This window comes from Papaver somniferum, chromosome 5 (assembly GCF_003573695.1).
Source record: "Papaver somniferum cultivar HN1 chromosome 5, ASM357369v1, whole genome shotgun sequence".
In the NCBI taxonomy this organism is placed as follows: Eukaryota; Viridiplantae; Streptophyta; class Magnoliopsida; order Ranunculales; family Papaveraceae; genus Papaver; species Papaver somniferum.
The window spans coordinates 44,291,222-44,304,363 of record NC_039362.1 but is presented as its reverse complement, the minus strand read 5'-3'; the positions used below and the strand labels follow the sequence as shown (position 1 = coordinate 44,304,363).

The following is a 13,142-nucleotide window of genomic DNA, read 5'->3' as shown; positions in this document are numbered from 1 at the left end:
ACTTTTTTGGGACGTGGTGCACGATCCCCTTACCACTTTAAAGAACATTTTATCACCGGGATGGGGTTCTTCTTGGACGTAACCCACTTGTCGCATTACCCGATTTGGATCGTACATTGAAAATCCATGGGGGTATAACAAGGGACCAGTAGAATGCAACATCATCTCTCATTTGGATTAAACCTTCATTTCTATCAACTCGATACATATCAAATATTACCTCATCCGCAGTCAATTTGTCCAAGGCGATTCGCATTTTGATAAGCTGCTGCGGTATATCCTTATCTTGAGCACCCTTAAAACTGTATTTCTATCCTCTTGGCTTATCAATCGCAAGCTTCTCATTCACTTTGACGTAGGGGTTGCCTTTCACTAAAGTAGGGAAGCGCTCATATATCCAAACCTATGCAAACACAAAGCTTAGTAAGAATCTTGCATTACGAGAATTTTGCAAATATAAATGAAATAACCTAGCAGAGACACAGATTTCCGTTGACTTGCGCAGTGAGTGCCCTTGAAGCTTTTGTCAACTCATTGTTCAAGAAGGCGACCACCGCAGTACCCAAAGAATACTGATGCATCTGATCTAAGGGATGTAATAGTTGAATATACTTGCAATCGACCAAACTTCTAGAACTGTCGAGGAAAATATATTTTCCCAGGACATATAACAAATAAGCTGACGCGGTAGCATTGATTCGCACCAAGTCCACCCTTCCTTCCTTATGATAGATTTCCTTGGTTCTAGAGAATGTGTCCCTCAACTTCTTCAGATTAAACTTCTTGATTAGGTAACCATCCTTCATCACAAGCATAGACTCCATCTCAACCTGATTCCAACTGAACAAATCTTTGGTCAATTCGAAGATCTTGTCCCAAGAAATACCATCATTGTAGCCATCACTGCATGCTTTTCCCTCAACTTCGAGGCCTAGAATTTGATGAGCATCATCAGGAGTTAGCGCCATCTCACAGAATGGGAATAACATTGTATCAGTCTCTCCGTAGAACCTCTCACAGAATGCAGATATGGTGACTCTATCATACTCAACAATCGAACTCTCCACCGCAGGCCACAACCCGGAGTTCTTGACAATCGCTTGCACCTCATCACATTCCTTGTCAATTGGCCATTTTTTAATCACTGAACATGAAGCTTGGCGCCTCAAGAGATGGATGGCATGCTTGTGATCCCAAATACCAAAAACACAAAATGAAAAGAAATACAAACACTTGAAGCAAATTTAAGATAGATACACTTAAATAAAAAACAAAGACGGATTGAGATTACTTACAACAGTATTTTGGATTTCATACGCCCATGAGTCTTTGTATCCAAAAAGAACATCTCCAGCATCTTCTGGGGTCCCCTTTAGAGGCTCACCTGGTTTCAGTGTAACCTTCAAGTGAGAGGGAGACATGTGGGAATCAAATGGTTTAGTGATAGCCCTCTTCTTCTTTCCGGTTTCAGTTGTAGTTGCAGCTTGGGTTTGTTGATCATTAGCTAGAGTTTGTTCCCCAGCTTCTTCTTCTTCTTCTTCTTCTTCTTCTCCCTCTTCAACAATTTCATCTTCTTTATCCTTATCTTTATCTCCATTACCATCATCATCATCATCATCATTACCTCCTCCAATAGGTGGCATGTCTTGATCACCATCATCATTGTTGCCTCCTCCAGTAGATGGAGTTCTTTCAACATCATCATCTCTTCTACCAGATGGACTCCCTTGTTCTTCATCTGGAGTTTCATCCGAATCATTTGGTTCCGTTGGTGGTTGAGAATCATTCTGTACACGGATCTTGAGCGTTCCCGGCTCAACTAATGCCCCTCGATGTGTTGCAGTCAAGAGTTTATCACCAACATGAGGAGGTCTTGAAGGAGGAGTAACAGTTTTTTTCTTTCCCTTTGCCAACCTGAACAAGGACAATTAAGAAAAAAATTCATAAGTCGTAAGGGTCAACATATATAACCAATCCGGCGGAACAATGGTCGGAAGGGTCGACTAATAATATACACGTCGGCTAAACTATAGTCGACAGGGTCTTATTCAAATAACCTGCCGACTTATAACAAATATGAACACAGTAGATACAAGGAGTTTCCACATAATTAGTCGGCAAGGTCCATTACCCATACATTTCCGGCTACAAAACAGCCGGCATGGTGGTATCCAACTACCATTCCGACTTTAGGTATCAGGAACCACTATTTTCAAAACAATCCGCCGGCAGGGTAAAAAATTCTAAACACACCGACTAAAAAAAATAATTGTCGGCAAGGTCTTAGGTTGAATACCTTTCCAACTCTGTAAAAAGCAGTTACGGGTGTTCAACAACCGGTAAGATCTTCAACCTAAGAGCTTGCCGACTAACCCTAACTATGAAAAGTCGACAGTGTCGTGTAACAAACACCTTGCCGGCTAAATAACTGCAAATTCACAAATTCGATTTTTTCTGACATAATTTGACATGCAAACATGAAATTAAAGTATTGGAGTGAGTTTAAGTAGGCCATTACTTTCTTAATCGCATCATTTCTTCGGTTTCAGCGACGTTGATTTCTTCTTCTTCGACAGTTTTTTTCTTCACTTTCCTTTGAACTAAATTTGCAATTCCAGGGTTATATTCGTTGGGTTTTCGATTTGCTCCTTTCATAAGACTAGGCCTCGGCCGTGGTGGCTCCATGTTTGAAGATTAATTGGAATTCTCGAATCGACGATTACGACGAATTAATCGACGAGTTTTCAATGGTGGGGGATGGAGAAGCCGGTAAGGTAGAGGTGGAGGAGAAGAAGAAGAGAAGATGAAATGAAAATGATAACTGATTAGGGTAATAAGGATTATAAAGGGTAAGGGTAGTATTGTAACTTCACCCATTAGGACCCCCTTAGCCCTTAAAAAGAGTCCACTTAAAATTGGGTATACCCCAAAAAATCTGGGTACACCCAATCAAGCCGGGTTCAATAGTCTGGTTCGTTTTCCGTGAAATAATTATAAAACAAAAAACGAGTCAACCTATACAAGAACGAGTCTGAAGGGAAATTTCGACTGAGTTAGTCCAATCAACTAATCAAGCGAACCAAGGACGAGTTACAATGAAAATCTCGTCTCACTGAAATCGTGGAACACTTCTCGACGGCCGATACCGACAAGTCGACTACTTTATATCACCCAGTTGCCAGTGCATTTATATCGCTTTCTTCACTAAACCCTTGTCGTCTCTCCATCACCACTTCCTCTCCTCCGTGTTGCCTCCAAAACCCTAGAAAAAATCTAGTGAGAGGAAGCACAGCAAACAAACCTCTCCAATGAAGTTAAAAGTTCTATTTGAATCAGCATCAGGTTTTGCCCTTTTTGATGCTCATGGTATTGATGAAATAGGTCAAAACACTGAAGCAGTAAGTAACTCAGTTACTGATCTTAATCGTTTTGGTAAAGTAGTAAAGCTTGTTGCTTTTCATCCTTTTTCTTCTGCCCTCGATGCACTCGATCAATGCAACGCTGTCTCTGAAGGTAAGTTATCAGAATTTCAATCATTAGTAATTTAACAGTCAAATTAAATATTAAGATTTTGTTGTTGATTCTGATGGTTTATATATGTTTTAAGATTATGGATATTATGATTGATGGTCGGGGAATTTCTTATGAAATTGTGATTTATGGTAGCTTTTTTTATTTTGGGTTTTTAAGGAATTTCTTGTGGAAGTATGATTTATGTTCTTTGTCTGTTTTGAGTTTATTAGGGATTATGACTGATGAGTTGAGGAATTTCTTGGAGTTGAATCTTAAAATTAAGGAAGGGAAGAAACCAAAGTTTAGTTTAGGACTTGCTGAACCAAAGATTGGATCACATATATCTGAAGAGACTAAAATTCCGTGCCAAAGTAATGAGTTTGTTCTCGAACTTCTTCGTGGCATTAGGTTGCATTTTGATAGGTTTATCAAAGACCTAAAGGTTTGCATTTAAACTTCACAGTTTTTTTAGGGCGTGCATTCTGCCGATTTTCTAACTCCATCTCCTATCTTTCCTTTTTGCTCTTATCTGTTGTGTGTGCCGATATTTGTTCTTTTTAATACTTTGTATGTTTATCTTATAGCCTACGGATCTAGAGAAAGCTCAGCTTGGTTTGGGGCATAGTTACAGCAGAGCTAAGGTTAAGTTCAATGTTAACCGGGTGGATAATATGGTCATTCAGGCCATCTTCATGCTTGATACCCTTGACAAAGATGTTAATTCTTTCTCCATGAGAGTCAGGTTTGTCCAGTTTTTATTACTTTGGATTCGTAAGTTTACAGTATAAGGAAAATTTTGTTTGCGTTATGTTGATACTAGGAAAATCTGTGTACATGGTTGTTTGTCAGTAGAAAACTGATTTGTTTTACTTTGTCTGGAAAAAAAATTGAAGGTTTGGAAATTTTGAGAGAGGTGTTGATACTAGCACCGGGGTATTCTTTTAGGGAGTAGCCTGCTAGCTTTTCTCAATTTTTAATTTAGCTGCAACTTTTGAACTAGTAGCGATGTTTAAGTGCCAGAATAAGTTGTTTGAGCTTTTAGTAAGAAATTTGGTGGCAATCTCAGCTTTTGTTTTTTATTCTTTTATTCTCTGCTTAAGTGCTGCTCCTTTGTTTTTTCCATACTTAAGATGAAAAGCATGTGACCCTTGTGCAGGGAATGGTACTCTTGGCATTTCCCAGAGCTAGTGAAGATTGTCAATGATAATTATCTCTATGCTAAGGTTGCAAAATTTGTGGAGAACAAATCAGAGCTTTCTGAAGACAAAATCCTAGGTTTAACTGAGATACTCGGGGATGAAGACAAAGCAAAGGAAATTGTCGAAGCAGCCAAAGCTTCCATGGGTAAGAATTAGCACCTATTTAATTTGGGATTATGTTGTCTCGCACTCTGTTGATCTTGTGATTTTAAATCCCTGTAGGACAAGATTTGTCCCCTATCGACTTGATTAATGTCAAGCAGTTTGCTCAGAGAGTTATGGACCTCGCTGAATACAGGAAAAACCTTCATGAATATCTGGTCACAAAAATGAATGACATAGCACCAAATTTGGCTTCTCTTATTGGTGAAATGGTTGGGGCTCGTTTGATTTCTCATGCAGGTAGTCTCACAAATTTGGCCAAATGCCCTTCTTCCACTCTTCAGATCCTTGGTGCAGAGAAGGCTCTCTTCAGGTTTTTATTCAGTTTTTGATGCTCATTTTTGTTATACATTATCTTGGGTAACTCATTTTGCTTTTAACTAGATTTAACTGGTTTTACAAGTGTTAAGATGGTTGTTAGAAGTGTAAATTTTGTGGGTCCTGTTTGAAATCATTTATATGTTGCACTAAGTGTTCAGTTCTATATTCCCTGTGAGAATGAATGTGGATTCTAATTCCCTTTGTTCGTATTCTCATGTCCAGGGCATTGAAAACCCGAGGGAACACTCCAAAATACGGTCTCATTTTCCATTCTTCCTTCATTGGGCGCGCATCTGCAAAAAACAAAGGACGAATGGCTCGCTATCTTGCAAACAAGTGTTCTATTGCATCTCGTATTGATTGTTTCTCAGGTAACTCTTCCTCATTACTTCCATTTTGGCATCCAGTTTTATCCAGAATATTTCCAGCTCATTTCCAAGTGTGTTATCTCTTGCAACAGAGACGAGCTCCACCATTTTTGGGGAGAAGCTTCGTGAACAGGTTGAAGAGAGGCTGGACTTTTATGATAAGGGCATTGCCCCTCGCAAGAATGTTGATGTGATGAAAGCTGCGATTATTCAGAACGAAGGTAAGGGTGGAAAATGCTACTGGGGTTTATTTGCTTATATGCCTGAAGTTAGAGTTAAGAGGATCAATTTGCATGAAGTGCGATGCAAGTAGGAATCCTGTGTATGATACAGAAATAAATTAGGGATTACAAATCAAAATTGGGCTATTTAATAATTTTTGAATATGCATGTTCCGTTGTTTGTGGTGCTCTCCCAAGTCATATAGATACAATTTCTAATCTACCTAATTCGAGCGTGCTGTTGTTGCACTTTTTAACAGATGGAGAGAAGATGGATGTTGAAGATGGATCTGCTGCTGATGTTTCAACAAAGAAAAGAGAAAAGAAGAAATCAAAAGGTGAAGCTATGGATGAAGGTAAACCATCCACCACTACTAACGGCGACGCTCCAGAGGAACCTACACCGGAAAAGAAGAAGAAAAAGAAGGAGAAACGCAAATTGGTCGAAGAGCAAGAGCAGGCTCCAGAGTTGGAGAACACCAGTGGCAAGAAGAAAAAGAAGAAGAGCAAAAATGTAGATGAAGAAGATACTCAAACTGCCACTGAAGTAAAGAAGAAAAAAAAGAAGTATGAAAAGCAGGAAGGATGAGTGAGAGCTCTTAATAATTTGTGCTGTCAATCAGTACTGTGATATATGATGTTTATTTAGGGTTTTTTTTTTTTTTCATTTTGCATAGTTAAGCTTCGGAAAAAAAAAAAGTGACTTTAGTTTCTTTGAGACGCTAAGAATTGACCATGCTTCAACATTCAATTGAAACTGGTCCATTCTCTCCTTGTTCAGAACTAGCATTTGTATCTGGAAACTATGGACTCGTTGCAGATGTATTAATTCAATCCCTACCAAGTATAATTACGGGAAAAAGACTAGAGAGAACTACTAGGTGGCCCCGCCACTTTTGTCCCCCATTCCCTCACCCGGGTCGTACACGGGATCGTGAAATGAATAGTGAATGCAGGTTTTATCAAAATGGCCCAAGTATATTTGAGGACACCCGTGTGAAGTTTTTAGGCTTCACAAAGGACCAACAGAAGATAAACACAGGGAGGGGCGACTTCGCAGCCCAAAGTTACCAGACGGAGCTGATCTAATTTCCAGCAAATCTTTGTTCAATCGCGGTTCCGGTAAGTGCAACTTATCAATTAGACACTTATGACTGTTTTTGATGATGCAGTACTTTTAGATTTTTTTATTTAACAGTAAGAACGAAGGTACATAGGTAACAAACCCAAAGACCCTACTTGGGAGGGCATGTTATTAAATGCATTATCGAGCGACAATTGGATACAGCACTTAAACATCTCTCTTGCTTGTTTCTCTCTCAAATATGATCCTGTTCTTTCACCTTTACAAGAAACTAATCACATCACTGAAATGTCAATTTTAGATGCCATGAAGAAAACTTAATTCCTTGATGAGAAATGTTTATTATGTAGTCATATCGTCAAAACAATAACCACACAAGCAAGGTAGGGTACACTCCATGTAAAAAAAAAAAAAAAAACTTGTTTGGTGATAGCATTGAAGACATTACTAATCAACACTAAAGTTTAATCACTTAAACGTGTTAAAGTGATTAACTTGTTCTTTAACTCGAGATCAAAATAATGTAAACTTGCCAAATTATAACATTTTCAAAAACCCAAGTAAGTATATATTCCATTTGATTAGGCTTTCAATTACATCATCAGAAGTCCTTACTTCAAAGTTAAAACCAAAACTTAAAGATGATGGGCAAGTAGATAGAAAGAATTTAATGATAGTGTTAGTGGTGGGAATTAAAATTAAGAAGTTTTCTACTTTTTTTTTTGAGAGAAAGAGTGCTAATCCCTGTGATCTAAAAAGAGAAAAGTTATTGATAATTAAGCTGACTTTGTTGGTCATCTTATTAAATACTTGACTTAATTTGTTGGACAGCAAGGAAGAGTGAGTCAGGGTGGTAGATGATAAACCCTCTCAGCTTTTGTATGCATCACAGTCAACTTTTCTCTTAGTCATCTTGTATATAAAGAATCACATGTTCATGAAAACTTATTATTTGTCTCAAAATAGTGAAAGAAGAAGAAGAAGAAGAAGAAAAGGTTTAGGTCTAGTAGTGTGTGAAAATAAATAAATAGCTAAAGCTTTTTTAATTTAGGGACTAGCTAGGGAATATATATTATATATATGTTATAGAGAGTTTAGGCCTATACATACAGGAGTTGAATGGGAAGACCTCCTTGCTGTGATAAGGTAGGAATCAAGAAAGGTCCATGGACACCTGAAGAAGATATCATCTTAGTTTCGTACATTCAACAAAATGGACCAGGAAACTGGAGATTAGTTCCTACTAACACTGGTAAGTTCAACAAAATTTGCATAAACATTGGGTTTCTTTTTATAATGTTATAATATATCCTTGAGAAATGATATTCAAAAAAAAAAAAAAAAAGTAACTTCGAGAAATACATGTTTGTAATTTCTGTTGAAAATTTAGGGTTGATGAGATGCAGCAAGAGCTGCAGGCTAAGATGGACTAATTACCTTAGACCCGGAATCAAGCGCGGTAATTTTACTCCCCATGAAGAAGGAATGATTATTCATCTCCGGTCCTTATTGGGCAACAAGTAATTCTCTCTTCTTTTTATCAGGAATTTCGGTGGTGATGAGTTTTGAACTCAAGAATCTATGTGTGCTGACTATGTTTTTGGGATTCTCTTGTGCATAGATGGGCAGCAATAGCTTCATACCTTCCACAAAGAACAGACAATGATATAAAGAATTATTGGAATACACACTTGAAGAAAAAGATCAATAAATTTCAATCAGCATTAAATCCTCCTTCGCCTCCTCTTCATCAAGTGATTGCATCAAACTCAACTATTTTCGCTCATCGACATCATGATTTGTGCTACACTGACAAATCAGATGACCGAAGTACTACTAATCCATCACTACTTGATCATCATATCATGATTAACCACGGTACAACTACTACTACTAGTGGTGGTGCTACTTACGCTTCAAGTACGGAAAACATTTCAAGACTCTTAGAAGGATGGATGAGATCGTCTCCGAAACTTAATTCTAATAAGAAATATATTTTGCCAAATACCAGTCCTCCTATTGAAAGCAATAAAGAGGAAGAAACGGGGAATAAACTTCATCATCATGAGCAAGAAAGCTGTGATATCATATCTTCGTCACATGAAGATTTTGATTCACTTTTATCTTTTGAGAATATGAACTGCAACATACCTTGGGAGAAATTATCTACATCATCAAATGATATCGACCTTGACCAGAAAATGAGATCTTTTCCGGAAACAAATACCATCCAAAATTTAGTGGAGAACGGCCAGCAACAACAGCAACAACCATTTAGGTTGTTTGAGAAATGGCTCCTAGATGAAGCAGCAGTACGTCAAGGTATTGTAGAATTGTCTTCATTAAATGATGATCATAGTTTTGGTCATGATATGTAGTCCCTGAAGATCATATTTCGATAACTGTACGTGTAAATGTATTATTGGCTATACGATAAAAGAATATATCGAATCTACATGTAATGTTTGATAATTAGGACACTGTCTATCGGTAATCAGTATAAGTTGTTATACACAAATTAAGCACTATTTTTTGTTGCGTGAATTTATGAGTCAAAAAGAAAATCACTCATGAGGTAGAAAGAAATTTCAGAACGAAAATCAACATCGAAGATTATTTTGACAAAAATAGAATCATATTCGTCGACACATGCAAACCTATTATCCATCAAAAAGAAGGAAGGCGTACCTTGCACAATGTGCTTCATCGACGATAACTTATGCTAGCAACTCGTCTTAGAACATCCAGGAAATTGTTGAAGTCCACAAAAGCTAGCTCAAACTGCCTCATAGGAAATAATGTTAATTAAAATGGGAAAAAAGGTGATGCATTAAATAAGATGGAACTGCAAATCTAAATTGAGATAAATATCTGACACCACTCTGGTGCTTTTAAACTATATGAGATGCAAATATAAAAGCTCATCATGTGGCTGCAACACTAATCCAAAATACCTGGTTCATCACTTAGGTCTTAGGATAGCCCTCCTAATTGAATCTTGAAGAAGAAACGTAGCATACGAAGGCGAGCTCCCAGTAATTCACCAATATGTCAAAATTTGCAAGACAATAGAGCATCATTAGATAGCAAGCTCAGAAAATGACCAAAAGAGAATAGCAGGCTTAGAAAATTTTCTGCAAATAATCCATGGTCTCGATATGTGTAGCATCAGTTGGTCTAAACAAACATACATATGGCGAGTTTTCATTACTATCAATTCCTGGAAGCATGAAAATTCAATATATAAACCAACAATGAGAATCCATATTAAACAGAAGTTGGCAATATCTTGCAGGAGTACGGCGTAATTTAGTTCTGTTCACTCACTTCAGAATACCCGGGTTCTTTTGATACCATTGTTGAAATATTAGTCTCATGATCAGGATATACTTGTTAGTGTAGTATAGAACATGTGAAGAATACACTCTTCACATGTATAGTCCGTGAAGAAAGCCTTCTTCACAGATATAATCTGTGTACATTTGGTTAGGTTGTGTAAGAATAGTGTATAGTGTTTTGTGAACATTATTTAGATATTTTTAGGGTATTTTTGTAACTGTGCGTACTCAATCTATAAAACAGAGGGCTTTCACCTCTGAATGGTTAAACACTCTTCCATTCATTCTCTCTTGATTTCCACATGGTATCAGAGCTCAAGAGAGAAAGAAGAGAGAACCCATCTTAGCTCGATCTACTATTGCTTCGATTTGTGATTAAGATCTTGAAGTTAGATCCTAAAGTTGTTTCAAAGCAGCTGCAAACTGCCGTTCTTGAAAAACCTGTGGCTGTTTGTAAGTTCTTTTTTTCCTTGAAGTTTGTCTTTATTTGTTGAGTTAAGTTAGATCTATGGCTAGCACTTCTGAGAACAATAGTTTATCTAACTCTAGGAGTTCAACACCTCTAGATTTATCTCACAATGATAGTATGAATGTCAAGATGACATCATCTAAGTTGTATGATTCCAACTATCTTGTATGGTATCAGTGGGTGAAGCTTTACATCACTGGTAAAGGAAAGATTGGGTATTTGACTGGAAGCAAGGCATGTCCAGAAATCTCAGACCCTACACATGAGACGTGGGTGGGAAAATGCCCTAATAATGAGTTGGTTGTTGGACTCCATGTCTCCTGATTTAAGGAGTAGTTTTATGCACCTAACCACTGCAAAAGAACTGTGGGATGCAGTTTCTCATATTTATGTGGTGAGTAGTGATGCTACGCAAATATATGAGTTGAATTGTAGAGTTACAGAGACAAGGCAAAATAGTAGACCCTTGTCAGTCTACTATAATGCTCTTCAAGCTTTGTGGCAAGAACTTGATTTCATCCAGCCGCGTGACATGGAGTGTGTTGCTGACACCACTAAGTTGAAGAAGAGAATTGAAAAGGGTCGAATTATTGAGTTCCTTGCAGGTCTAGACTTAGATTTTGACCCCATTAGAATTCAAATACTGGGAAAGGATCCATTTCCTACACTTCGGGGAGTCTACGGAATTGTGAGGTCTGAAGAACTTCGCAGGGTTGCTATGACATCTCCAGTGGCTCAAGAAAGTTCAGCATTGAAGGATGTTACCACCTCCACCCATGTTCCAACAGTCACATCAGGAAACAACCGCAAGCCTGACGAGAAAGACTCACTATATTGTGACAATTGTAACAAGAGAAGGCATACTAGGGAGACATGCTTCAAGCTTAATGGACGCCCACAATGGCAGAATGGTAATAGGAGAGGGGGTTTCTCTAGTGGCAGTGGTGGAGGAAGAAGAGGTGGTCGCAATGCTGGCCCAAGAGCGTATCACACAACTGATGAGGAGGAATTTCCATCTACATCAACTAGTATTTCTTCCCAACCCTCTCAAGCCCAAATGGAGCAAATGATAAAGGACTATGCACGAATGATGTCTTCCAAGGAGAATTTTGTTGGGTCTACTTCTATGGCTCAATCAGGTAACAAAGGCACCTTTGGTAATGCAACTAGACCTTCAGGTGAACAACCTAAGGATTCTTGGATTGTTGATAGTGGAGCAACTGATCACATGTCTACCAAATCTAATATGTTTTCCACTTACAATCCCAATCCTAGTAAACCAACTATTGTCTCTGGTGAAGGAAATATTCCAATAACTAGCTCCATGTCCCTTTCTACGGTGTTACATGTCCCAAATCTCTCCTGCAATCTTCTCTTCATCAGTCAGATAACTAAAGCATTAAAATGTTGTGTTACCTTCTGTGACACACATTGTGTTTTTCAGGATCTTCGCACAGGGAAGACCATTGGTCATGGTAAGGAGAGAAGAGGTCTCTACTACCTTGAGTTAAAAGAGATGGAACAAGAAAGCAGCACAAGAGCATACAAATCAACAAGTGAATCTATTTCTGAAGAGAAAGTCTGGATATGGCATAAACAATTAGGACATCATTCTTTTGGGTATTTTCAAAGGTTGTTTCCTAAGTTGTTTTCAGAACTTAATATATCTAAATTTCATTGTGAAGCATGTGAGCTAGATAAACATCATCGTGTTTCTTATCCTTTAAGCATGAATAGAAGTTTATCTCCTTTTGCTATTATACACATTGATGTCTGGGATCCTTCACGTGTCACTACTGCTTTTGGTTTTCGTTGGTTTGTTACCTTTATTGATGATTATTCTCGAGTCTCTTGGGTAAACTTATTGAAATATAAGAGTGATGTTCATGATGTCTCCAAGAACTTTTATAAGTTTGTTCTTACCCAGTTTGACAAAAAAATTCAAGTGCTAAGATCTGATAGAGGTGGTGAGTATATGAAGCAATGTATGTCCCCTTACTTCTTGGAACATGGGATTGTTCATCAAACCTCTTGTACTGATAATCCTCAACAAAATGGAGTTCTGAACGGAAAAATCGTCACCTATTAGAAGTCACTAGGTGCTTGTTATTCCAAATGAATGTGCCAAAAATATTTTGGGGTGATGTTGTCATTACTGCGGCACAACTGATTAACAAGATACCTTCTCAGGTTCTAAATTTTCAAACACCTGGTGATGTCCTTTCTTCTGGTATTTCATGTCAACCTCATGGCTTTACTCCTACAAAAGTATTTGGCTGTGTTTGCTATGTGCATGTCCATAAACAAGATAGGAGTAAATCGGATCCAAGAGCTCTCAAGTGTGTTTTCTTGGGATATTCAGCTACCCAGAAATGCTATAGGTGTTGTCACCCTCCTAAGGGAAAGATATATGTATCCATGGATGTAACTTTTTGTGAAGACCAAGCCTACTTCTCATAGTATTCAA

At 37.9% G+C, this 13,142-nt stretch overlaps 2 protein-coding genes across 2 annotated transcripts; both read left to right on the top strand.

The window, feature by feature from the left end:
• The first annotated feature begins 3,193 nt into the window (after positions 1–3,193).
• LOC113281484 (nucleolar protein 56-like) lies at positions 3,194–6,646 on the top strand. Its single transcript, XM_026530248.1, has 8 exons — positions 3,194–3,513; positions 3,744–3,955; positions 4,098–4,255; positions 4,670–4,857; positions 4,935–5,187; positions 5,418–5,566; positions 5,656–5,784; positions 6,045–6,646. The coding sequence occupies exons 1-8, from the start codon at positions 3,309–3,311 to the stop codon at positions 6,371–6,373; spliced, it is 1,623 nt and encodes a 540-aa protein (XP_026386033.1). The 5' UTR covers positions 3,194–3,308; the 3' UTR covers positions 6,374–6,646.
• Positions 6,647–7,617: 971 nt separating this feature from the next.
• On the top strand, positions 7,618–9,337 carry LOC113281483 (myb-related protein 306-like). Its single transcript, XM_026530247.1, has 3 exons — positions 7,618–8,120; positions 8,259–8,388; positions 8,490–9,337. The coding sequence occupies exons 1-3, from the start codon at positions 7,988–7,990 to the stop codon at positions 9,244–9,246; spliced, it is 1,020 nt and encodes a 339-aa protein (XP_026386032.1). The 5' UTR covers positions 7,618–7,987; the 3' UTR covers positions 9,247–9,337.
• The last annotated feature ends 3,805 nt before the right edge of the window (positions 9,338–13,142 follow it).